The sequence below is a fragment of the Rhinoraja longicauda genome, chromosome 18 (genome assembly GCF_053455715.1).
Source record: "Rhinoraja longicauda isolate Sanriku21f chromosome 18, sRhiLon1.1, whole genome shotgun sequence".
In the NCBI taxonomy this organism is placed as follows: domain Eukaryota; kingdom Metazoa; phylum Chordata; class Chondrichthyes; order Rajiformes; family Arhynchobatidae; genus Rhinoraja; species Rhinoraja longicauda.
Genome location: NC_135970.1, coordinates 42,246,648 through 42,274,208, shown reverse-complemented (window position 1 = coordinate 42,274,208; position 27,561 = coordinate 42,246,648). Strand labels below are relative to the sequence as shown.

The following is a 27,561-nucleotide window of genomic DNA, read 5'->3' as shown; positions in this document are numbered from 1 at the left end:
CGTGGAAGGGCAGGTAGTGTAGAGAAAGCAGGGACCCTGCAGAAGGACTTGGACAGGTTGGAAGAGTGGGCAGAGAAGTGGCAGATGGAATATAGTGGAGCAAAGTGTGGAGTCATGCATTTTGGTCGTAGGAATAAAGGCATAGACTATTTTCTAAATGGCGAGAGAATCCCGAAATCGGAGGTGCAAAGGGACTTGGGAGCTGGTGCAAGATTCCCAAACAGTTAATCTGCAAGTCTAATCAGTGGTAAGGAAAGCAAACTCAATGCGAGCATTTATTTAAAGATGGCTTGTATACAAAAACAGGGATGTGCTGCTGAGGCTCTATAAGGTGCTGATAAAGGCCACATTTGGAATATTGTGAGCAGTTTTGGGCCCCATATCTGAGGAAGGATGTGCTGGCTCTGGAGAGGGTCCAGAGGAGGTTTACAAGAACGATCCCAGGAATGAGTGGGTTAACCTACGATGAGCGTTTGTCGGCACTGGGCCTGTACTCGCTGGAGTTTAGAAAATGAGGGGGACCTCATTGAAACGTACAGAATAGTGAGCGGCCTGGATAGATAGAGTGGATGTGGAGAGGATGTTTCCACTAGTGGGAGAGTCTAGGACCAGAGGGCACAGCCTCAGAATTAAAGGATGTTCTTTTAGAAAGGAGATGAAGAGAAATTACTTTAGTCAGAGGGTGGTGAATCTGTGGAATTCTTTGCTACAGAACGCTGTGGAGGCCAAGTCAGTGGATATTTTTACGGCATAGATAGATCTCTCTGTGACCGCATGGATTTTCTCTGGGTGCTCCAAAGACGTATAGGTTTGTAGGTGAATGGCTTCTGTAAATTGTACCTAGTGTGCAGGATGGTGCTCGTGTACGGGGTGATCGCTGGTCGGCGTGGACGCGGTGGGATCGAGAGCCTGTTTCCACGCTCCATCCCTAAAGTCTAAAGTCAATATAGCACGACACCAAGCTTCACATGGATATTTTGCAACAAGATTTGATCTTGATCCACATAAACGAAAGACAATTTCTAAAGAATCTCTGAAATATTGTTCAGAACAGAAAATACTTTGCCAGTTTAATCCTCCTGGTGTGGCAAATGCAGGTTCCAACTAGTCACGGTGATCTGCTGTTAACATGGCTATCTGGTTTAGTGACATTGACCAAAGAAAATATATTGTTTTACTGTCTTGACTCTGGGAGAACTTGGCTGTGGTTTTTTAAAGATAAAATATATCCAGGTCCACCTGACAGAGCAGTGGAGCCCCCTGTTCAATGTTGAACCCCAAACACAGCATCACAGGCAGTACAACACTCCCTCAGTAGCTGGCCCAGAGCGAGGCCGCCATGGCATAGAAACTGAACAGGTGACTGAAACAAGAAGACAGCCTGTCATCAGAAATAATGGCAGCAGTTGTTGCATGATTACTGATTGAAAATGGCATGTCATTCTCTCTCCAGTTTCCATGATTTAAAAACCTTAATAAACAGCTCAAAGGTGGTCTGGAAGGATCAAAGCAGTGGAAATAGGAGACAGAGACAGAGAGGGGTGGGGATTAACTGGAATTCACTGCATTGCGGGAGTGCCTCTGGCTAAGAGGGAGTGCCTCCTGCTTTGTGTAAGAAGGAACTGCAGCTGCAACAATGATCATTGAAAGGTGGGGCCCACAATGGTTCATTGTTGGCTGTGGGCTAGGTGATAATGATTTATACAATCAAAGTGATACAGGTGCGTTTCACTCATTATCACCTAGCCCACAGCAACACTGGGCCATTGTGAGGGCCACCTTTTCTTGATCATCATTACTTTTTCCATATCTTTCATTCATTTGTTCTACATCTCTCTGCACCACCGTCTTTATAGTCACAGAGTGATACAGTGTGGAAACAGGCCCTTCGGCCCAACTCGCCCACACCGACCAACCTGTCCCAGCTGCACTAGTCCCACCTGCCTGCGCTTGGTCCATATCCCTCCAAACCTGTCCTATCCTTGTACCGTCAAACTGTTTCTTAAACGTTAGGATAGTCCCAGCCTCAACTACCTCCTCCGGCAGCTTGTTCCATACACCCACCACCCATTGTGTGAAAAAGTTACCCCTCAGATTCCTATTAAATCTTTTCCCCTTCACTTTGAACCTATGTCCTCTGGTCCTCGATTCCCCCACTCTGGGCAAGAGACTCTATGCATCTACCCGATCTATTCCTCTCATGATTTCTCGTTTCCCTTTCCACTGACTCTCAGTCTGAAGAAGGGTCTCGACCCAAAATGTCACCTATTCCTTTTCTCCAGAGACGCTGCCTGACCCGCTGAGTTACTCCAGCATTTTGTGTCTATTCCCATTTTGTTTAATCTCCATTACTGGAAGGGAAGGGAATAAGCTTGAACCCTGACCTGCCAATACATTGATGGGAGAAATGAATCAAATCGTCATTTGTTAATGAATCACAGGGTGTGGGCGGGCACCACTGGGGAAGTTGGCATTTATCGCCCTAATGATGCTGGAACCCTGACCTGCCAACCCAGTCCTGGGGGCAATTAAATGACAGCACAATGATGAGGAAGACAATCATACGTTAGCCAGTGAGACAACCGTAGCAATTTCCATCAGTAAACCGTATATATTTTCTGGACAATCTGTACGTTTCATGGTCCCCAATGCTTTTTATTCCAGAATTATTTAATTAACCAAATTTAAATTTTCCCCCTGCAGTGATGGTGGGATTTGAACCCATGTTTCTGGTGCTTTTGGCCACGAATGTACAAGAATGACTATCCCGATGACCCAACACCGTGTCATTAACTCCTACAACAACTGCCCAGGCAAGTGCAGCATTCCACAGATAGGATGAACAGTGAGACAAGGTCATGAACAGTTTTGGGTGAGAGGAGCCTCACCATGTCATTAACAGGAGCGATAGTCGCAAGCAAAATAGGGGAGGCTTTTTATTCAGTTAATGATGAGGAAGTGCTGAGTTACTCCAGCACTCTGTGAAACGTCACCTATCCATGTTCCCCACAGATGCTGCCTGACCCGCTGAGTTACTCCAGCACTCTGTGAAACGTCACCTATCCATGATCTCCAGAGATGCTGCCTGACCCGCTGAGTTACTCCAGGATTTTGTGTCTGTCCTTGGTGATGTGAGTTGTGTACACTCAGAGAACCATTGAAGCACTGCAGGAGGCCAGCTCTGCCCTTACCTGGTTGTGGCTGTGCACTGAGCCTATTTTGTTAAAAGCCACGGTCAGGTTTGCGGCATTATTTGAGGCAACTGGTCTGACGAATGGCATCTTATTGCGGTTGATCACATCATACAAGCTCGGCCTCCATCTGCACACATCCATTATGTGGAAACAGGCCTTGACGCTGGGGGGAGGAACAAACAAGGTGTTACATACATGCCTGAATGGCCTGTGCATGTTGTACCTGCCTAAGTCACACAGGCCTGCCACTTTGCACTCATCTTTCCCTCAACCATAAGCGCATAAGTTCCAGGAACAGAATTAGGCCATTCGGCCCATCAAGTCTACTCCGCCATTCAATCAGGGTTGATCTATCTTTTCCACTCAACTCCATTCTGCCTTCTCCCCATAACCCCTGACACCCTTACTAATCAAGAACATGTCAATCACCGACTTAAAGATATCCATTGACTTTGCCTCCACAGCCATCTGGGGCAATGAGTTCCACAGATTCATGATCCTCTGACTAAAGAAATTCATAAATGCATAGAAAATAGGTGCAGGAGGAGGCCATTCGGCCCTTCGAGCCAGCACCGCCATTCAATGTGATCATGGCTGATCATCCACAATCAGTACCCCTCACACCCCATACCCCTTAATTCTGCTAGCCCTAAGAGCTCTATCTAACTCTCTTTTGAATGCATCCAGTGAATCGGCCTCCACTGCCTTCTGAGGTAGAGAATTTCACAGATTTACAACTCTCTGTGTGAAAAGGTATTTCCTCATCTCAGTTCTAAATGACCTACCCCTTATTCTTAAACTGTGGCCCCTTGTTCTGGATCCAACATCGGGAACATGTTTCCTGCCTCTAACGTGTCCAATCCCTTAATAATTTTATATGTTTCTGTAAGATCCCCTCTCATCCATCTAAATTCCAGTGTATACAAGCCCAGTCGCTCCATTGTTTCATCATATGACAGTCCCGCCATCCCGGGAATTAACTTGGTGAACCTACGTTGCACTCCCTCAATAGCAAGAATGTCCTTCTTCAAGTTAGGAGACCAAAACTGCAAACAATACTCCAGGTGTGGTCTCACTAGGGTCCTGTACAACTGCAGAAGGACCTCTTTGCTCCTCTATTCAACTCCTCTCATTATGAAGGCCAACATGCCATTAGCTTTCTTCACTGCCTGTTGTACCTGCACGCTTACTTTCAGATAGTTCCTCTGTCCCTCCCTTCCCCATCTCCTTCCCAGATCTCCCTCTATCTTCCTGTCTCCACCTATATCCTTCCTTTGTCCCGCCCCCCTGGCATCAGTCTGAAGAAGGGTCTCGACCCGAAACGTCACCCATTCCTTCTCTCCCGAGATGCTGCCTGACCTGCTGAGTTACTCCAGCATTTTGTGAATAAATCGCTTACTTTCAGTGATTGATGCACTAGAACACCCAGGTCTCATTGTACATCCCCTTTTCCTAACCTGACGCCATTCAGATAATAATCTGCCTTCCCTTTCTTGCCACCAAAGTGGATAACCTCACATTTATCCACATTAAACTGCATCTGCCATGCATCCGCCCACTTACACAACCTGTCCAAGTCACCCTGCAACCTCATAGCATCTTCCTCACAGTTCACACCGCCACAGCTTTGTGTCATCTGCAAATTTGCTAATGGTACTTTTAATCCCTTCATCTAAATCATTAATGTATATTGTAAATAGCTGCGGTCCCAGCACCGAGCCTTGCGGTACCCCACTAGTTACTGCCTGCCATTCTGAAAGGGACCCATTAATCCCTACTTTGTTTCCTGTCTGCCAACCAATTTTCTATCCATGTCAGTACCCTATCCCCAATACCATGTGCTCTAATCTTGCCCACTAATCTCCTATGTGGGAACTTATCAAATGCTTTCTGAAGGTCCAGGTAAACACCACATCCACCGGCTCTCCCCTGTCCATTTTACTTGTTACATCCTCAAAAAATTCCAGAAGATTAGTCAAGCATGATTTCCCCATCGTAAATCCATGCTGACTCGGAACGATCCTGTTACTACTATCCAAATGTGCCGCTATTACATCTTTGATAATCGAATCCAACATCTTCCCCACCACTGATGTCAGACTAACTGGTCTACAATTCCCTGTTTTCTCTCTCACTCTTTTCTTGAAAAGTGGGATAACATTACATACCCTCCAATCCACAGGAACTGATCCTGAATCTAGAGAACATTGGAAAATGATCACCAATGCGTCCACGATTTCTAGAGCCACTTCCTTAAGTACCCTGGGATGCAGACCATCAGGCCCTGGGGATTTATCAGCCTTCAGTCCCATCAGTCTACCCAACACCATTCCCTGACTAATGTGAATTTACTTCAGTTCCTCCATCACTCTAGGTCCTCTGTCCTCTAGTACATCTGGGAGAATGTTTGTGTCTTCCTTAGTGAAGGCAGAACCAAAGTACCAGTTCAACTCGTCTGCCATTTCCTTGTTCCCCATAATAAATTCACCTGTTTCTGTCTTCAAGGGACCCACGTTTATCTTAACTAATTTTTTCCTCTTCACATACCTAAAGAAGCTTTTACTATCCTCCTTTACATACTTGGCTAGCTTACCTTCGTACCTCATCTTTTCTCCCCATATTGCCTTTTTAGTTACTTTCTGTTGTCCTTTGAAAGTGTTCCAATCCTCCAGGTGCCCACCGACTCATACACCATCCCCACTTGGATGCTTGTCAGCATTGCTCCATCTGCACTGGACTAGAACTCTCCACACTGAACTACAACTCTCCACACTGAACTAGAACTCTCTACACTGAACTAGAACTCTCCACACTGGACTACAACTCTCCACACTGAACTACAACTCTCCACACTGGACTGGAACTCTCCACACTGGACTAGAACTCTCCACACTGGACTAGAACTCTCCACACTGGACTGGAACTCTCCACACTGGACTGGAACTCTCCACACTGGACTGGAACTCTCCACACTGGACTACAACTCTCCACACTGAACTGGAACTCTCCACACTGGACTGGAACTCTCCACACTGAACTAGAACTCTCCTCACTGAACTAGAACTCTCCACACTGAACTAGAACTCTCCACACTGGACTGGAACTCTCCACACTGGACTGGAACTCTCCACACTGAACTACAACTCTCCACACTGGACTAGAACTCTCCACACTGGACTGGAACTCTCCTCACTGGACTGGAACTCTCCACACTGAACTAGAACTCTTCACACTGCACTGAAACTCCCTACACTGTTCATACGATCTAGGAGCAGAATTAGGCCATTCGGCCCAATGGGTCTACTCCGCCATTCAATCATGGCTGATCTATGCTTCCCTCTCAACCCCATTCTCCCGCCCTCTCCCCATAACCCCTGACACTATTACTAATCAACTGGACGGGACTAATTCACGGGACTGCAATTCTCTACATTGGCATGGAACTCTACACTGGACTGAATTGCTCGACACACCACTTGCAGAAACGCCTTCACTGTGCAGCACGAATGGTTCACCATGAGTAGTGTCTCAGCATCATCCACTCACGTGCGTTTAAGAACGGACAGCAACTGCTGACTAATCGAGCATTACCTGCCACACACATGTCCCCTCAACCATTTCATTCCTGCACGAGATGGGAATGGAGCTTACATTACAGAAGAAAGCCACTCGGCCCATTGAGTGTATCCTACACTAAATCATGCAGGACTGAAACAGGCCCTTCGGCCCATTGAGCCCACACTGGCCATCAAACACCCGCTTGTTTTCAAATCCACATCCTATGATAGAAGAAGAAAATGGTGATCTGACATTGAAGTTCTAATCTGCTTATCTGTGTGTTTGGGTAAAGCAACAAGCATGTTCTAGCACAACAAGATGCTCTCTGAGGTCAATCATGAACACCACCCTGGCAGTGGGTTTGAAGGATTCGCTGATGGCTGTGATGTTTGTACACAAGTCCACATGGAAGGGAACCTACTGGTTGCTGTGTGGAAAGTCCAGTAGGTGCTGCATGGCTAAAAAGGGGTGGCTCATAGCCTCCACCGGAGTGATCCTCTTCTCAGCGTCGATCAGCAACATCTTCTTCAACAGACTGACAAACTCCATGCGATCGGCCTTCTCCGCCTGCAGGTCACTGCCTTCCAAATCCATCACCATGTTCACCTACGGCCAGAAGACATGGCAAACTCAGCAGCAGCCTGGAGCAGTACTTTACTTTAGTTTATTGTCACCTTCTCCCCTCTCCCATCGGGCAAAAGCCACACCTCCAGATTCTGCATCAGTTTCTTCCCAGCTGTTATCAGGCAACTGAACCATCCCACTGCAACCAGAGAGCGGTCCCGAACTACAACCGACCTCATCGGGGACCCTCGGACTATCTTGAATCAGATTTTACCGGCTTTACCTTGCACTAAACGTTATTCCTCATCATGTATCTGTACACTGTAAATGGCTCGATTGTAATCGTGTCTTGTCTTTCCGCTGGCTGGTTAGCACGCAACAGAAGCTTTTCACTGTACCTCGGTACACGTGACAATAAACTCAACTCAAACTGAAACATGAACCAAAGTGAAAAGCTTCTGTTGCGCGCTAACCAGCCGGTGGAAAGACAATACATGATTACAATCGAGCCGTCCACAGTGTACAGATACATGATGAGGAATAACGTTTAGTGCAAGATAAAGCCAGTATAGTCCGATCAAAGATAGTAGGGAGGGTCACCAATGAGGTAGCTAGTAGTTCAGGACTGCTAATTGTGGTAGAATGGTTCAGTTGCCTGATAACAGATGTACGTGCATATCTCACTGTGCTTCATGTTTCCCTACTGCACAAGGGAAGACTATTCAGCCCATTGAGTCTGTAGGTCCCCCCTGTCCTTCAAACCTGCTGCACTCTACCTGCCAGGCTACGGCAGTATTACGTTCCTGAGATTGACAGCAAGTGCTGGAGTAACTCAGCGGGTCAGGCAGCATCTCTGGAGAACATGGATAGGTGGCGTCTCGGGTCGGGACCCATCTTCAGTGATTGTGGGGAAGGGAGGGGGGGATGTACTGGAAGCAAGAAAAAATCAGGACAAATCGAGGCTGGCACCAGATGGCGTCAGGCAGGGAGGTTCCCTGATAGGCAGATGGTTGGCGAGGGACAGTGATCCCATGAGGGATATATCGTTACAAACTGTGAGACCCCTTAACTGACTTTTAGTGGAGGAATGGGGGCAAAGATGGAAGGACATGTTTACTTAAAGGTTAGAGGTTAGTTAAAATGAGAGAGTTCAACATTCAGACTGCTGGGTTGTAAACTACCCAAACAAAACATGAGGGGCTTATAGAGACGTATAAAATTATAAAAGGACTGGACAAGCTAGATGCAGGAAAAATGTTCCCAATGTTGGGGGAGTCCAGAACCAGGGGCCACAGTCTTAGAATAAAGGGGAGGCCATTTAAAACTGAGGTGAGAAAAAACTTTTTCACCCAGAGAGTTGTGAATTTGTGGAATTATTTGCCACAGAGGGCAGTGGAGGCCAATTCACTAGATGGATTTAAGAGGGAGTTAGATAGAGCTCTAGGGGCTAGTGGAATCAAGGGATATGGGGAGAAGGCAGGCACGGGTTATTGATTGGCAACGATCAGCCAGGATCACAATAAATGGCGGTGCTGGCTTGAAGGGCCAAATGGCCTCCTCCTGCACCTATTTTCTATGTTTCTATGGGCTGATCCTCCAGTTTGCCATTAGACAATGTCTATTGCCATTAGACAGTGCCATTTAATTCAACTCCATCTGATTCTGAGTAGCTTTAGTTGGAACTAAAGTGATTCCCCTATGGCTAAAGATACTTTCTGGAATTCAAAATCCAGACCAATGTGAGACAATGGATTTTGGAGGTCAATTTCTGGCAGGACATATGGAGTAAATGGCAGGGATGTAGGAAGTGTTGAATGAATGAATGAATGAATGAATGAATGAATGAATACGTTTATTGGCCAAGTATGTGCACATACAAGGAATGTGCCTTGGTGCTCCGCTCGCAAGTAACAACACGAACATACAGTAAACAATTTAGAATAAAACATAAAACATTAAAACATTAAGAATACACATTACGGTTTAAGCATATGAGTGAAATAAACCAGAGTAAAAAGAAACAACAGACTTTGGTTATTGAGTGGAGCGACTGCACTTGATGTACACAGAGAGCTTGGGGTGCAAGTGTAAAGCTCCCTGAAAGTGGTGGTACTGGGGAATAAGGCTAATGAGGTAGAACAGTTTGCATGCTTGCCTTCACAGGCCAAGGGTCCACGTTGGATTGACCAGTGGCTGCGATTAAAACATAGGTTAGATCAGACTGAACATATTGCGCACACAGTAATACAGCTCTGGTCGTACACTAGCCAGGATGTGAGAGAAATAGAGAGGGTGCAGACGAGATTCACCAGGATGTTGCGTGCAATGGAAGGGTGCAGTTTCAATGAGATATTGGATAGGTTGGGTTGATTCTCAATGGAGCAGAGGAGGCTGTTGGGGTGACCTTACGGAGGTTCACAGTATCATGAGGGGCATAGATAAAACACAGAGAATCTTTTAGGTTTAAGGTGAGAGGGAAGATATGTAAAGGACATTTGAGGGGTAAGTTTAACGAGGCTGGTGAATCTGTGGAATGAATTGCTCGAGGGAGTAACGGAGGCAGATGGAATTACAGAGTTTAAAAAGCTTTTAGACAGGAACTTGGATAAGAACAGAGTAGGAAGATACTGGGCTAATGTCAGCAAATGCGATTAGCGTTGACAGGCATCACGGTCGGCATGGGTGAAACGGGGCAAACGGACAGGTTACTGTGCTGTGCAGTTCTGTGATTGTAAGACTTACATGTGCTATATCATCCAAACTACCAAAGATATACTTTCTGGCTTCCTTCGATTTCATTCCAGTTTCTGTCTCATGTTCTTCCGGAGTCTGAAAACAAATAAACAATTGAAATAAAATAGAGGACAGAGCAAAGGACAGAGGGCAGAGGGAGAAATCCACCAAAATCAGTTTTCTATACCAGCTAACGACACAAAAGAGCTGTAGTAACTCAGCGGGTCAGGCAGCATCTGTGGTGAACATGGGTAGGTGACGTTTCACAGAGTGCTGGAGTAACTCAGCGGGTCAGGCAGCATCCCTGGAGAACATGGGTAGGTGACGTTTCACAGAGTGCTGGAATAACTCAGCGGGTCAGGCAGCATCTCTGGAGAACATGGGTAGGTGATGTTTCAGTGTTGGAATAACTCAGTGGGTCAGGCAGCATCTGTGGTGAACATGCATAGGTGACGTTTCTGCTCCGTATCCACTTCAGACAGATAAGCTTTCAGGGCAATTTTCAGAGGCCAATCAACCTACAAACCTGCACGTCTTTGGGATGTGGGAAGAAACCAGAGCACCTGGAGGAAATCCATGTGGTCACAGGGAGAACTTGCAAACTCCACACAGACAGCAACTGAGATCATGATCAAAGCCCAGTCCTTGGCACTGTGAGGCAGTGGCCCCACCAGCAGCACCATTGTGCCACCATTGTGCCACCATTGTGCCACCATAGAGGTGATGGAGATAATGGTGTTCAAGAGGCTTTTAGATAGGCAGATGAATACTCAGGAATGGGGTGATATGGATCATATGCAGTCAGATGGTAAGAGTTTAATTTGGGATTATGTCTGGCTCAGATATTGTGGGGAGAAGGCTTGTTCCTGTGCTGTACTGTTCTATGAGTCTGAGCAACATTGCAGAAATGGCCCGTTAATATTTTGTTGTCAGGCAAAGCAGGTCTGATGAGACACAAAGAGCACTGGATAAGTTTGAATGAAAGCAATAATTCGATCATTGATGAGAGTTACCTAAAACCAGACCTAAGGAAGCAAAATTCACACGATGGGAAATAATGCTCTAGGTGTGAGTAAAAGATGTAGCAAGTTCAACAAGTACCTTCAATTTCCACTCTGAATATGTTGTGTCGATCTCTCTGGAGAAGAACCGCCTTGTCTTTGTCCCAACGTTTAATAAATGATCTCCTGGTAACCCTTGTGTTTGAGAAATATAACGTATCTGTAGGTTAAAATAAAATCATTAATCATTTCCTCAGCTGCATACACAGCAATGTACACAACGCATCAACTGTGGATAGATAGCATACATCAGGGGAACAGTCTTCTTTTCTTTATCGGCTAAACGCTGTCACACTCATCAATGGTGGTGCAGCGGTAGAGTTGCTGGCTTACAGCGCCAGAGACCCGGGTTCAATCCTGACTGCGGGTGCTGTCTTTACGGAATTTCTACGTTCTCCCCGTGACCTGCGTGGGTTTTTGATGGGTGCTCCAGTGTCCTCCCACACTCCAAAGACGTGTAGGTTTCTAGGATAAATGGCTTAGGTAAAATGGTAAATTGTCCCTCGTGTGTAGGATAGTGTTAGTGTGCGGGGATCACTGGTGTGCGCAGACTCGGTGGGCCGAAGGGCCTGCTTGTCCGCTGTATCTCTGAGCTAAACTAAACCAAAATTGTCACTGGGGTCAAACTGTAGAACTCAGAACTAAATAGCGCCATGTAGTTTTCAGAAGTAGATGGAGGCAGAAGTACACAGCACAACACCAAAACTTCAAACACACACGCACGCACTCACACACCCACACATGCACACGCACGCACGCACGCACGCACGCACGCACGCACGCACGCACGCACACACACACACACACACACACACGGCGCTGGAGTGTTGCAGCTCTCTGCATGCTGGTCCCAGAAGAGGATCTACTGCTTCTACTATCGATCGATCAACCCTTGCCATTGGTGATATTCCTGAGCTCTGCTTCAAGGTGGTTAAAATAGCCGACGTATCTTTGTTGGCGAAGTTGGACACAAGAAGCTGGAGTAACTCAGCGGATCAGGCAGCATCTCTGGAGAAAAGGAATAGATGACGTATCGGGTCGAGACCCATCTTCAGGCTGAGAGTCAGCGGAAAGGGATATAGAAGGGATATCTTCAGAGATATAGAAGGCACATAAAACAAATGAATGAAAGATAAGCAAAAACAACGATGATCAGGGAAGGGTGGAAGCCCACAATGGTCCATTGTTGGCTGTGGGGAAGGTGATACAAACAGAGAAACTCCGCAGGACGACATTGAAACTAGTACGGCATGCCCTGCACAAAGTGCAGGGACAGCACAAGATCTTAAAACTCTCATTGGATTAACAAATATGGAAAACAAAACATTTTAAAGTAAAAAAATAAAAGAGTTTGAGGCATTCATTATGCTGAATTCATGTGTCCTGGGAGCACTTAATGAATTCTGTACGCCATCAAGGAGCTTTGTGGATTGTGAAATCTGTTGTAAACAGGCCAGAACATGCTGCACTCAGTATAGATGGGATTACAAACCAGAGTATTGGGAAATGAGGTAAGGGTACCAAATCTGACAATTACACCATCAAATCAAGCAAAGATTTGAATTCCGTACGTTCGCCTAGTTGGTATTCAATTGCTCTGTCCAGCAAATTGCATCATCTCACTTGGCGCTCCTGTCACATGCAGGGTGGTCAAGTTTATACATAGAAATTATAAACTTAGAAATCTGTGGGTCAGTGCTGAAGTATTTTGCAACATGAAAAGTGCCTGGATATACCTTGGTATCTTCTTACAAAATATTACATGGAAATTAAAAGTGAAACAGGCCATTCGGCCCTGTTGAAGGTCATGCTTTCCACTTTTCCACCCATTTGTCTTCATTTAAACTCATCAAAGTATCTCTACTGTGTAGGAAGGAACTGCAGATGACGGTTTACACTGAAGATACACAAAATGCTGGAGTAACTCAGCGGGACAGGCAGCACCTCTGGAGAGAAGGAATGCGTGATGTTTCAGGTCGAGACCCTTCTTCAGACTGTGAGTCAGGGCAGAGGGAAACGTCACCCATTCCTTCTCTCCAGAGATGCTGCCTGTCCCGCTGAGTTACTCCAGTATTTTGTGTCTATCTAAGGTATCTTTCCTGAATGGCGACCGGGCTGCACCCAAAACCAAATTCATGCAATTCCCCTCCACTATTCCCTGTGGTAGACAGATTGGCATTCATGCTATGAATTGGGTTTATTTCCAATACCTTTTTGTTTAGATTTTTAAAAATTCAATCTAGTGCTGTTGATCTTACCGGCAAGGTCAGCATTTACTAGCAATTTCTTTTTTTCTTCAACTTGAAAGGTAATATAACATGAGTTACAATCGGTGTGTCTGTCTGGGGTCAGGTGCAGACCATACTGGTTAAGGACTAGTGAGACGCCTGGATAGAGTGGATGTGGAGAGGATGTTTCCATGAGAGCGAGAGTCGGACCAGAGGTCGTAGTCTCAGAATGAAAGAACACAGAAGGCTGTGGAGGCCAAGTCAATGGATATTTTTAAGGCGGAGATTGACAGATTCGTGATTAGCACGGATGTCAGAGGTTGTGGGGAGAAGGCAGGAGAATGTGGTTGAGAGGGAAAGATAGATCATCCATGATTGAGTGGCGGAGTAGACTTGAAGGGCCGAATGACTACATTGTGCTCCGACAACTTATGAACTTATGAAGGACAATAGATTTCTTCGCTCGAGGAACATGAGTGAAGAGGTGGGTTTTTGCAATAGTTTGCCAGTCACCAATCTCAATTCTGACTTTCCCTTTACGTAAAAATCCAAATTCCAAGGTGCCGCAGTGATATTAAAACTTCGAACTACTTCATAATCTTGTAGACTTCAATAAAATCACACCACTGACTTTAAACATTGATTCGGTTTCTCTCCTCACAGATGCTGCCTAACCTGCTGAGCATCTGTGCAGTTTCTGTTTTTTATTTCACTTGCAGTGTTTTTGATGCTTTTAATCCTTTACAGTTTGTGGTCTTTTCTGGAAAATAAGTGCTCTGGGTTTTTTATCATTCTTGTGAGGCGTAACTTCTCAACTGTGGTATCAATCTGGTAGATTGCACTTGCTTCAATATCTTCATTATGCTATTTATTTGTAACAGGGAGACCAGAACACCTCAACTCCTGACCAGTGGGCTGTGGGTTCTTTGCGTCTCCATTCTATCACTTGGGAATGGATGCTGGTGCTTTGTTTGCACTTCATACATGGGAAAATGGAACAGCAGAGGGGATGAGGTCCATGGAAAATCAGCCATCAATGGTGACCTGTATGTCTTTGAAGTGTGGGAAGAAACCGGAGCTCCTGGGGAAAACCCACGCAGGTCACGGGGAGAATGCACAAACTCCGTACAGACAAGCACACGTAGTCAGGATCGAACCCGGGTCTCTGGCGCTGTAAGGCTACAACTCTACCGCTGCGCCACCGTGAAGTGACACAAGGCTGGAGTAAAGGGCAAGCAAGGACCTGCAAGCCAACCTGGTCTCTGTTGTTTCTCAGTCACCCATCGATGGGCTCAGCCACCACAATGGCTACGAAGTATTTGGAAGCCTTTCAACATGTCCATCAGAACACGCATGCTCGGCAGCTTACAAACTATTATGTATTTATGGCATTTTTAAGAAACAATTCGCTCGGTAATATATTGTTTGCTTCACAATAAGTGCGCTGGACCTTTCCAAAGTCTTTTTGTCCTCTCAAGAGCTAAGAAGTCTGGCCATTGGGCTGTGCATGAATCCCACACTAGGCTGAACACAGCTCACATCCAAACATTACTCCCAGAAAAGCCTTCTTCAACCAGGCATGTCAAATGTCAGCTTGGCTCCATCGATACCTCTTGCCTCTCAGTCACTGGGTTCTACTCCAGTGGATTGAGCACATAAGTCTAACGCACCCCCTCAGTCCAGTCCACCCACTGTCAGACGTTAAGCAAGGTCGCATTTGCTTGTTTCAGTGGTTCAGGGGACGAAACAACCATCTTTTCTATTAGCGTTTTGAAAGATACAGGGCCCTTCGGCCCACCAAATCCACGCCAACCATCAATCATCCGTATACTAGTTCAAATTCTAGCATTCCCTGACACAGGAAAATTTAGTGATCAATTAATTAACTCACCAACCTATTTTGTCTTTAGGATGTGGGCGAAAACTAGAGAACTGTAGGGTGACCTGTTACAACAAAGAATGAAGCTCCTTGGCCCATTGGATCTATGCCAGCTCCTAGCCTAGGGTGGCATAGTGGTAGAGCTGCTGCCTCACAGCACCAGAGACCTGGGTTCAATCCTGACTGCGGGTGCTGCCTGTACGGAGTTTGTATGTTCTCCCTGTGGCCGTGTGAGTTTTCTCCGGGTGCTCCGGTTTCTTCCCACCCTCCAAAGGGTGAGAGGAAACAAGTTTGTAGGTTAATTGGCTTCGGTAAAATTGTAAATTGTTCCTAGTGTGTGTAGGATAGTGTTAGTGTACGGGGTGATCACTGGTCGGCACGGACTCGATGGGCCGAAGGACCTGTTTCCACGCTGCATCTCTGCAGGGCAGAACTCCAGGCAGGTCTGAGGTCAGGATTGAACCTGGGCTGATGGATATATCACAGCAGCACTGCTAGCTGCGTCACTGCACCGCCCCACATTGCAGCAACAAAAGTCATCGTCAGATGAGAAGAATGACATTTCAAGGCCTAAAAGTCACAGAATAGTGGTTATAGAAACAAGAATGGAGCCAGGACTGATCTCACCACTGACTTACGTCACCTAAACTCAATGAATCATGAAATGAAACCCACATCTATCTGCTTCAAGCCTGCATTATCAATTTTCAAATGCCTGTCACTTCCAAGTTTCTCACTTCATGGCTCAGCCCTCTCCTTAGCCACCACGAGATACAAATGTTTACAAAGTAAAGCTTCCTTTACAATAATACAAAAAGGTTTTCAGCTTTTGGAATCTGATCCAAGTGGAATTGGTCTTTCTACTTGAAAGCACTTTCAACTAATAAGGCAGTAACTGCTGTCTGGCTGAGGAGATTTGGAGCAAGATTACTTCAAGGAGCAGTGGAACTATTTCATGCTGCTTCAGAAAATGAAAATGGCAACTCATAAAACTCAAATGGATTGATTTTCTGTTTTCAATTTTCACGGGTTTGCCAAATTCTCACTTATATTTAGTTTGGTTTAAAGATACAACATGGAAACATCGATCACCTGTTCACGTAGTTCAATGTTAACACACTTTTTCCATCCACTCCCTGCACACTGGGGACAATTTAGAGGCAAAGTAACCACATGTCTTTGGGATGGGGAGAGGAAACTGGAGTACCCGGAGGGAGGAAATGCACGGGGTCACAGGGAGAACATGCAAACTCCACACAGACAGTACCTGAGGTTCCGGCACTGTGAGACAGCAGGTCCACCACCTGCACCACAGGTTTCCAACTCTTTTCCTCAAACTCTAACCTCACTTCCCTGCTTGAATTCCACTTTGAGCTTTTAGGTGAGATGATATGTCAAGGTTCTGCCTAACAAACTGCCCAGAGAATGTTCTCCCTCAGTATCCCAGGCCCAATCTTCCTCCTTTCTACCTCCCACACTAATTCCAGGGTGTGGTAATTTTTGAGCTGCTCTTGTGAGTTGTCCCTCTACTTACAACTGCTGCATGCCAATGTATCAATATGCTGGCTTCCAATGTTTCCCCTTGCATGAGAAGGAATTAGCCGTGTTACTGAATGAAGCCAGTCCTTTCCCCTCCAATCTTCACTTTGTACTCCTCCCACACCTACTGCCGTTGGGCACCGGAGTATGGGTGCATAGAGGACAATACAAGGTTCACAGATGCTACCGAGACTCCTGCGAGTTTCAAGCATTATGTTTTAGTACAGATTTCCAGCATCTGCAAATCTGATGGGATCCAGCTGTTCTGGTCATGTGTATCATTTTATATGGATGAAATAAAATATCCAAAAGGACAGGAAACAATGGTTAATGATTTTTGATTAATTAGATGGCACAGCATCAAAAATAAAGGGTTTGATGATGATGATGATGAGATGTCTATTTTCAAAAGCCATTTGGACAGATATATGGATAGTAATGGTTTAGAGGGCCATGGGCCAAATACAGGCAACTGGGACTAGTCCACAACGCCAACTAGATGGGCAGAAGAGCCTGTTTCCAAGTTGTTAATCTCTGCTATTGTTTTGTTTTATAGGTTCAAAGAAAATTTGATGAAGTTGTTCAAAATTACGAGATGCCATGAACATCAAGCACATTTCCTGAATGGTTGATGGAAGGCGATTCAAAAGGACAGTGGAAAATGGAAAAATTGCTGAGCTATGTTACGTGTGGAGTATCAGGTTCAAGCGACCATCAGGCTCTTCAACATGATACAACATTAATCTCAACAACCATAATCTTAGAGGGTCACAGAGTCAACACAGAACCAGGCCTGACGACCCGATCCGTCCATGCCGACCAAGGTGCCCCGACAAAGCTTGTCCCATTTGCCCACCACTGGCCCATATCACGTTCCTATCCATGTACCCGCCCGAATAGTTCCATGTTATCCCACTTTCCCATCCACGCTGCAGGCTAGAGGAAATTTACAGAGGCTAATTAAGCTCCAAAGCTGCGATATAATACTTGCCTCACCTACCTCCACTGGCAGCTTGCTCCATATCCCTAGCACCCTTCTATGGACTGTGTCTTTGCCTGTACTCTGGACTTCAGTATTGCACTATTATGACCACCTAGTATTGTTTAATAATTACTTTAATTGTATTTTTATATCATTATATGTTGATATGTGTATTGTGTTTACGGACGCAAGGACTTCATTGTTGTGCAGTTGGTGCATATTGCAATTAAACACCCTTAACACGAATCTGTGGCAGTGGAACTAATTGATAACTAATTTAAACAGCCTGCAGACGAGCTGAGTGACCCACCTTTTTCTCTTCTATCGGATTTATAATAATAATAATAATAATAATGCATTACATTTATATAGCGCTTTTCAAACACTCAAAGACGCTTTACAGGGATTTAAAGAACATAGGGAAGTGAATAAATAGATAAATAACTAAACGAACAGAGAAAGGAGACAGAAGGTGAGGTGACCTTCAGTGGTTGAAGGCAGTACTGAACAGGTGAGACTTCAGTGATGTTTTGAATGTGGTGAGTGAGGAGGAGTCTCTGACGGTTTGGGGTAGTGAGTTCCATAGGGTGGGAGCAGCGATGGAGAAAGCCCTGTCCCCCCAGGATCTGAGTTTAGTCCGGATGGGGGGGGATAGGAGATTGGCAGCAGCAGAGCGGACGGAGGGTGCAGGTGGGAGTGTGCCTGTGGAGGAGGTCAGTCAGGTAGGATGGGGCCAGGTTATGGAGGGCTTTGTAGGTCATGAGGAGGATTTTGTACTGGATTCTCTGGGGGATGGGGAGCCAGTGGAGTTTGTAAAGGACGGGGGTGATATGGTCACGGATCGGGGTGTGGGTGAGTAGACGGGCAGCGGAGTTTTGAATGTATTGAAGTTTACTGATGATTTTTGAGGGTGCGCCATAGAGGAGGCTGTTGCAGTAGTCCAGACGGGAGGTGATGAAGGCGTGGATGAGGGTTTCTGCAGCTGTGGAGGAGAGGGATGGACGGAGACGGGCAATGTTTTTGAGGTGGAAGAAGGCTGTCTTTGTGATGTGTTTGATGTGTTTGTCGAAGGAGAGGGTTTGATCAAAGATGATTCCAAGATTCCGGATTTGAGGGGAGGTGGATACTGGGAGACCATCAATATTGAGGATGAAGTTTTGGGTGGATTTGGTGAGCGTTTTTGGACCAATGATGATGATTTCAGATTTGTTGCAGTTGAGTTTGAGGAAATTTGATTGAAGCCAAGATTTTATTTCAGTGATGCAGTTTGTCAGTGTAGAATGTGTGGTGGTGGAGATTGACTTGGTGGAGATGAGGAGCTGGATATCATCGGCGAAGCAGTGGAACTTGAGACCATGACGGCGGATTAATTGACCAAGGGGGAACAGGTAGAGGATGAAGAGGAGGGGGCCAAGGACTGAGCCTTGTTTTACAGTTGTTAATGGAGATGAACTGGTGCCTGTCAGAGAGGTAAGATTTGAACCAGGATAGGGCTGTGCCGGTGATGTTAAAGGAGGTTTCAAGTCGGGTGAGGAGAATGGAGTGATTTATGGTGTCAAAGGCGGCGCTGAGGTCAAGTAGGATGAGGATGTTGAGGTTGCCAGCGTCGGAGGAGAGGAAAAGGTCGTTTGTGATTTTGAGGAGCGCAGTTTCAGTACAGTGGTTGGAGCGGAATCCGGATTGGAAAGTTTCATACAGGTTATTGGTAGAGAGGTGGTATTTGAGTTGGGAAGCTACAGCACGTCCCAAAACTTTGGACAGAAAGGGTAGGTTGGAGATTGGTCTGAAGTTGTTTGGGGTGTCAGGGTTGAGTCCAGGTTTTTTCAGAATGGGGGTGACAGCAGCGATTTTGAGGGATGGCGGGACGATGCCAGTGGACAGGGAGGAGTTTATTGTTGCAGTGATAAGTGGAGAGAGAGCAGGAAGGCAGGCCTTGACAAAGCTGGAGGGGATGGGGTCCAGAGAGCAGGTGGCAGTTTTTATTCCTGTGAAGAGGTCAGAGAGGTCGGTGGTGGAGACTGGGGAGAACTGAGGCAGGGGTTGACAGGATAAGGGGGGGGCAGGTGGTTTGAGGGGGAGCAGGTGCGTTGGTGGTTAAGGTGCTGTAGATGCTGTCTATTTTGCTTTGGAAGAATGAAAGGAAAGTGGTGCATTTGTCAACTGTGAATGATTGGGAGATGGTGTCCAGGGGGCTGAGGAGTTTGTTTATTGTAGAGAAGAGTGTTTTGGGGTTTCCGGAGCCAGAGTGAATTATTTGAGAGTAGTAGGTGGAGTGGGCACGGGAGAGGGCATCTTTGTAGTGCTGCAGGTGGTCTTTGTAGGCTTGGGAGTGAATTGTGAGACCTGTTTTGTTGCGGAGTCTTTCAAGTTGGCGGGCATGGGTTTTCATCATGCGGAGTTCAGGGGTAAACCAGGGAGCAGAGTGGGTGAAGGAAACTGTTTTGGTTTTTGTAGGTGCAAGCTGGTCGAGGCAGGAGGAGAGAGTGTGGTTGTAGTAGTCAGTGAGGTCAGAGGGGCTGTGGAGGTCAACGAAGGGAGAGGCGGACATTATTTCAGAGAGGGAGGATGAGAGCGAGGTTGGTGAAACGAGTTCAGCTTACGGAAGTTGATTTTGCGTTTTTGCCTTGGAGCTGGGGTGGGAATGTTGACAGACATGGTGATGGCTAAGTGATCAGAGAGGGTGGGGTCGGAGCCAGAGAGGTGATGTAAATTTATAAAACTATTTGAATAAGTGAGTTAAAAGAAGTTATACATTCTCGTCTTATCCATGTGCTCCCTTGCTCCAAAGCTGTGTGTTTGTCTTTGATGTGGCCCTCTAAACCTCTATTATACTTCACAGTTGCTTTTGAAGAACTCCCAGATACTCTGATCTCCTGACAGGTGGTAAGGATCAAGTTCCACACCATACTCAATTTTACAAACAAATCATATTGAAAAGATCACAAATTTAGATATTGCCCTGAGCGACTTATGCAAAACAAATTGCAGCATCAAATTACAGTGACTACACAATACATTGAGTGCCAGAGACCTGGGTTCGATCCTGACCTCGGGTGCTGTCTGTACGGAGTTTGCACGTACACTCTGTGATCTTGTGGGCTACCCAGCTTTCCTCCCGTATCCTAAAGTTGTGCAGGTTTATAGGTTAATTGGCCTCTATAATTCTCTAATCAAGCAGGGTAACATAGAACTGCTGTGAACGGGTGGTCCAATGGTTGGCGTGGAGTTGGTGGGCCAAAGGGCCTGTTTCCACGCTGTCTTAAACCAAGCTGAACGAAGCACTGAGGAAGCTCCATGGAAATTTCCTACACAGGCAGGACGTCACCTAACATAGCCTCCCTGACGCTGAGTTCCTTTTGCTCCGTCCACATGAAAGTGGAGAGCATCAGATGAGAACGTAGGCTTGCTTAAAAATACCTTCTGCTGCTGTGAAGTAATGAGAGCCTATTTTGGACGAGCGGTCCACGAGGTTGCTGAATAACTGGAGCATGCATATCAAGCCCAGATATCACACTCCTTGTGACCAGCCACTCGGCAGTGAAGGGCAAATGAGCCCATGTCATAAACCCAGTTGTGGGTCGCAGACCAAACCCCTCCACCAGATCAACGGTGAAACAAAGCAGTTTCAGTCCCAGTCGATTTTCCCCTTCACACCAGGCAGCTTCCCTGAGCCAAACAAAGCAGTTGCTGGGTTAGAAGCACGTGCATGCTACTGGAAAGCAGGTGGAACTCCCACTGCAATCGCCCTGCTATTTAGGGATGGCTTTTTTTGAATTCTGGCACTGGGTGCGACATGGAACCTTTACACAGAATTGTGAGGATCTCGCAGTGAAGGGCCAAGCTGCTTGGCTAGGATTCGCATGTCAGAGGCCAGGCCTCGAAGGGCAGAGCGAGACGGCATGTGTGTCCTCATCCATTTAAGGCTTTTTCTGAACTGAGCACAGAATGAAAACAAGGGCAATGGTGTGTGTGTATCAGTGCATGTGTGTGTATACATGTATGTGTGTGTGTATGTATGTAGATATGTTTCAGTGTATGTGTGTATTTATCTATGTGCGTGTGTTCATGTATATGTGTGTATATGCGTGTGTGTGTGTGTGTGTGTGGGGGTGTGTGTGTGTGTGTGGGTGTGGGTGTGTGTGTGTGTGTGTGTGTGGGTGTGTGTGTGTGTGTGTGTGTGTGTGTGGGTGTGTGTGTGTGTGGGTGTGTGTGTGTGTGTGTGTGTGTGTGTGTGTGTGTGTGTGTGTGTGTGTGTGTGTGTGTGTGTGTGTGTGTGTGTGTGTGTGTGTGTTTGTTTGTGTCTGTCTTCAGCCTGGGCCAAACTGCGTTAAAGTGCTTTAATGACCATCATGGAGCAGAAGAGGGAATTAAGAGCTGGATTACTTAGCCATGAACTGCCAGAAATATATATATTTTTTAACTCATTTTCCAGCCAAGCAGGACAATCAGTTGGCTGCAAATGAAAAGGATTTATGGCTGAGGCGAAAAATATTTACAACACCAAAGCTATCAGTTTAGTCAAGCAGGTATTTACTTTAAGGGTCGTAAACTATTTCCTGAAGCTGTTGCCACTGCTGCGGTTGCCAGAGGTTTTCCAATTGCAGAGCCGAGTTGGATTTAAGAGCAGTTAATCCAGTAAGGACAACTGCTTGTATTTTTATCACGGCGTAGAAAACCTCCTGTATAACTCACCATTTTGAAGTAGAATGCGGGTAAATTTGATTTGTGCTCCATACTTGTGATGGTCACGAGCAGGCCTTGCATTATAATGCCAAATGGTGTGCAGGGCCTGTGGAACAATGCAAGATAACCTTGCATTATAATGCCAAATGGTGTGCAGGGCCTGTGGAACAATGCAAGAGACCCACAGGTGGCAGCGACCACTCACATTGTAACTGGGCTTAACGAGGGCCGACAACAAAAGGCTGGAGGGCTTCGGTGAATAAAGCTGTATCCGTGGTAGGGGTAGACAGGGGGTTCTCCGGAGAAGGTCCTTTCTTCAGGCTGGTTAACTGGATGGTTAAAGTGTGTGGTGAACCATTTAAAATTTAAAACAAGGGGAGCCATTTGACCCATGTTGTCAGTTGAAGAACTGCCCAGTAATCACTACGCCTGGTTCTGTGGCTCTGAAGATCCCGGCTTCTTTAAGGGCACTTCTGAAATTTGACGATGGCTTCTGCCACCAGCCAGTGAACTCCAGACCTCAGGGGCCTGTTGGGTGGAAATATTTCTAATTACTCCTCTAATCATCTCCCCCTCTAATCCTTCCACTAATTACTTTAAAAAACTTCTGTCCCCAGTTTTTGAGTCCTCTGCCAAGGGAAATAGACCCTTCTTATTTACTCTAGCTAGTTTCTCGTAATTTTGTACACTTCAATTAACTCTCCCCCAGCCTCTGCTGAAGCAAAGAAAACAACTGCAGCTGCAATCATTCCCAGCAACTTTAATGTTCCAACCAAAGTAACAACCGTGGAAATCTCCTCCGCCCTCTTTCCTGTAAGATGGTGGACAAAATTACAGCCAGTATTCATCTCTTCGAGTGATACAACGTGGAAACAAGCCCATCGGCCCAACTTGCCCACACTGGCCAACATGTCCCAGCCTCACTAGTCCCACCTGCCAGCATTTGGTCCATATCCCTCCAAACCTGTCCTATCCATGTACCTGTCCAACTGTTTCTTAAATGTTGGGATAGTCTCAGCCTCAACTACCTGCTCTGGCAGCTTGTTCCATGCACCCACCACCCTCTGTGTGAAAAAGTTACCCCTCAGATTCATATTAAATCTTTTCTCCTTCACCTTAACCCTGTGTCCCCTGGTCCTTGATTCCTGAGCTATGGGGTATCCAATATTTCCAATCATCTCATAACCTCTGCTCTTATTTTCCATGCCTTGGCTACAAAATAAAGACACACCACGTGCCCTTTAAACAATCTTACTCACCTGTCCTGCTACCTTTAAGGAATCGTGGCTGTACATGCAAGATAGTTTGTTCCTCAAAATCATTTAATATTCTGTTTGTGATGTATTCCCTGCCATCTGGCACCCCCCCAAAAAAATATTAATCTTACAATCTTTTGACCGAATTCCATTCACCACCCGACCATCTATATTCTTTTTCACTAAAGCTTTCTTCTTCGCTGCCACAGTTCTTCCATCTGCAAACTCCATCCATCATTTATCTCCCCAGATGCTGTCTCCTCTATTCTTTGTTTGTGCACTGTGGACACTTGAATGTGTTCATGTATCGTCTTTTCTTGGACTGCATGGCACGCAAACAAAATCTTTTCACTGTACATCGGTATTCATGACACTAATAAACTGAACTAAAGCTACACTTGCATTTAAATCTATATCTAAATCATTATGTCAAAGGAAGAAAGGAACGATGAATTTTCTCCCTCTCTTCTTTTAATAGCCTGTGTCATTTGGGCCTGGCGAGTTATTTACTTATGGAGTTGCCAACTTTCACTGCTTTTATCCCTTGCAATACTTCACAGTCATCCTCCCTAATTATATCCACAGCATCGCCCCCTCATTTGTGAAAACACACAGGCAAAATATTCATTGAGAAGCTGCACCCCATTCTCTCCACACACCGGCCGCCATCTTGATTCCAAACACCTCCTGCTATTTCTCTGTATATTACATTTTATATCTTTAAATTTTCTTTGATTTTACTCTCCACATTTGACAAATCAGCTACAACAGGAATTAATCCGACTCTCAGGAAGGGAGTACTCCAGCTATATTTCAAATGATTGGCAATGGATTTTTTTTGTACGTCCACCATCATTACTTTGAGGATGTTTGCTGGTCACCCATCAATAACATCAGTCAATGTGGTTTCTGCATTCCCATTATAACTGCTTTAGGGCGGCACGGTGGCGCAGCGATAGAGTTGCTGCCTTACAGCGCCAGAGACCCGGGTTCGATCCTGACAACAGGTGCTGTCTGTATGGAGTTTGTGACCTGTGTGGGTTTTCTCCGGGTGCTCCAGTTTCCTCCCACACTCCAAAGACGCGCAGGTTTGTAGGTTAATTGGCTTCAGTAAAATTGTAAATTGTCCCTAGTGTGTAGGATAGTGTTTGTGTGCGGGGATCGATGGTCGGCGCGGACTCGGTGGGCCGAAGGGCTTGTTTCTGCGCTGTGTCTCTAAACCAAACTAAATAAAACTACAACGTGATTAAACTTCAAAAGTGCCTTGAGATGTCCTCAGTTCCTGTAAAGTGTTACAGAAAGACAGGCTCTCTATTTAATAATTCATCCGCAATTCCTTTGTGGCATTTTGGTTTACACAACTTTATATGCTACAAAATACAGTTTCAAAGGAACATTTTAACTTTCTATTTAAAATAAAATTGCTGAGTTTTCTGAAAGCCACGATTGTGGATTGAAACCGAATGTTATAATAAACACACGTGGCATTACCCATCTGCTTTTTTCACGATTCCCGCAGATTAGAAAACAACAAAAACCTGCAGATTCTGAAAATCTGAAACAAAACAGGAACCAAGTATTTCCAGCAATTTTTGCTTTTAACTTAAAATGAGAGTTCAGTATTTGTCACAAGTATCCAAATGCAAGTAATGAATGAATAGTTAAGAAAGCTGTGAATCTGCTCTCCCTGTGGAAGGATAATACATCTTAACATAGAGCCGTACAGCACAGGCCCTTCGGCCCTTGATGGCAAGGTCCACATCCCTCCATATCCAAGTGCCTGTGTAAAGGTCTCTTAAACAATACTACCATATCTCCCTTGACTACCACCCCTGGCAGCACCTTCCAGGCATCCACCACCCTCCGTCTCAATCTTGGTCTGCATATGTTCATAAGTGATAGGTGCAATTAGGACAATCGGCCCATCTAGTCTACTTTGCCAATCAATTATGGTTGATTCTATCTCTCCCTCCTAACCCCATTCTCCTGCCTTCTCCCCATAACATCTGACGCCCGTACTAATCAAGAATCTATCTATCTCTGCCTTAAAAATATCCACTGACTTGGTCTCCACAGCCTTCTGTGGCAAAGAATTCCACAGCTTCACCACTCTCTGACTAAAGAAATTCCTCCTCATCTCCTTCCGAAAAGAACGTCCTTTAATTCTGAGGCTGTGCCCTCTGGTCCTAGACTCTCCCACTGGTGGAAACATCCTCTCCACATCCACTCTGTCCGGGCCGTTCTCCTTTAAACGTTGCCCCTCTCAGCTTAAAGTTATGCCATCCAGGCATCCAACCTGGAAAAAAGTTTCCGACTGTCTACCTATCCACCTATCACTCCTACCAGGCTTTGTCCCACCCCCCCATTTCCTTTCCAGCTTTCCTCCCCCCATTCCAATCAGTCTGAAGAAGAGTCCCGACCCAAAATGTCACCTATGCTGCCTGACCCGATGAGTTACTCCAGCACTTTCTGCTTTTCTTTGTAAACCAGCATCTGCAGTCCTTGAGTCTACAAAAAGCATTTCAGTAATTACTTCACAGGTTGGAATTTTGGGACATTATGAAGGACATGTAAAAATGAAAGTATTTTTCTTTCTTTGAGTCAGCTTTTTCCCATCCTAATATTACAGATCAAACATTCTACTGCTTTGAGTTTAATTCATTAAAGCAACCTTATTATCTCGGATAACTAATCTTCTGTTTATCTTGGTTTGCAGATCATTTGACCCAAGATCAAAATACTATTCTCTGTTCATCTACAAAGAAGGTGATATTTAAAAGAGTAGAACAACTTTCCCCTCCTTCAAGGGGAAACGTTGGAACATAAATGTTATTGCCTACATTTCTAGTTATCAAGACCATCAAATTCAATCAACCAACAACATGGTCAGTTGGCACGGTGGCACAGCGGTAGAGTTGCTGCCTTATAGCACCAGAGACCAGTGCAATCCTGATTGTGGGTGCTGTCTGTCTGGAGTTTGTACGTTCTCCCTGTGACTGCGTGGGTTTTCTCCGGGTGCTCCGGTTTCCTCCCACACTCCAAAGATGTACAGGTTTGTTGGTTAATTTGGCTTCTGTGGATTATAAATTGTCCCCGGTGTGTGTAGGATCATGTTAGTGTACGGGGATAGCAGGTGGGCCGAAGGACCTGTTTCTGCGCTGTATCTCTTATCTAAACTAGTTTTGACAAATTGAAGGTTGGCGTTAGTATGCAGCCATGTGTAAATTATTAGAAGATCTCCTTACCTGGTCATATTCCAGTGCTCCTGGGTACAAAGGCCATCCAAGAAACAGCTCAGCAATCACACACCCCAATGACCACATATCTATGGCTTCACAAAATGGCAAACCCAAAATAATCTCTGGTGCTCTGGAAAAAAGCAAAGGAAATACAAAGTTTCATTAGGGAGGGGGAATCCAAAACTGCACAGAAATATCATATTAAGTCACAATTTGGAACATATGCTAAATAAATTGTAAAGGAACAGGGAGAATGACAATGTTTCGGTTACCATGTTAAAGAAAAGATGCTGTCAAGCTTGAAAGGGTTCAGAGAAGATTTACCAGGATGTTGTCAGGACTCGATGCCTGAGCTATGAGGGGGAGGTTGGGATGGCTAGGGCTTTATTCCTTGGAGCACAGGAGGATGAGGGATGATTTTATAGAGGTTTACAAAATCATGAGAGGAACAGATCGGATAAACGCAGAGTCTTTGCCCAGAGTGGGGAAATTGAGAACCAGAAGACATCGGTTTAAAGGTGAGGTGCGTAAGATTTAATGGGAACCTGAGGGGTAACGTTTTTACACAAAGGGTGGTGGGTGTCTGGAACGAGCTGCCGGAGGAGGTAGTTGAGCCAGGGACTATTGCAGTGTTTAAGAGACATT

The 27,561-nt window shown here is 45.6% G+C and overlaps 1 protein-coding gene across 2 annotated transcripts in view; it reads right to left on the bottom strand.

The window, feature by feature from the left end:
- Positions 1 to 27,046, bottom strand: part of LOC144602445 (homeodomain-interacting protein kinase 3-like) — a 49,512-nt gene extending 22,466 nt beyond the window's left edge. For both annotated transcript variants that reach the window (XM_078415591.1, XM_078415592.1), the window contains exons 1-5: positions 26,923 to 27,046; positions 11,151 to 11,270; positions 10,059 to 10,145; positions 7,174 to 7,358; positions 3,192 to 3,357 (exon numbers count right to left, since the gene is read on the bottom strand). In XM_078415591.1, the coding sequence (XP_078271717.1) occupies positions 3,192 to 3,357; positions 7,174 to 7,358; positions 10,059 to 10,145; positions 11,151 to 11,270; positions 26,923 to 27,000 (636 nt within the window). In that variant the 5' untranslated portion in view covers positions 27,001 to 27,046. The remainder of the gene's footprint in view (positions 1 to 3,191; positions 3,358 to 7,173; positions 7,359 to 10,058; positions 10,146 to 11,150; positions 11,271 to 26,922) is intronic.
- Positions 27,047 to 27,561: the final 515 nt, after the last annotated feature.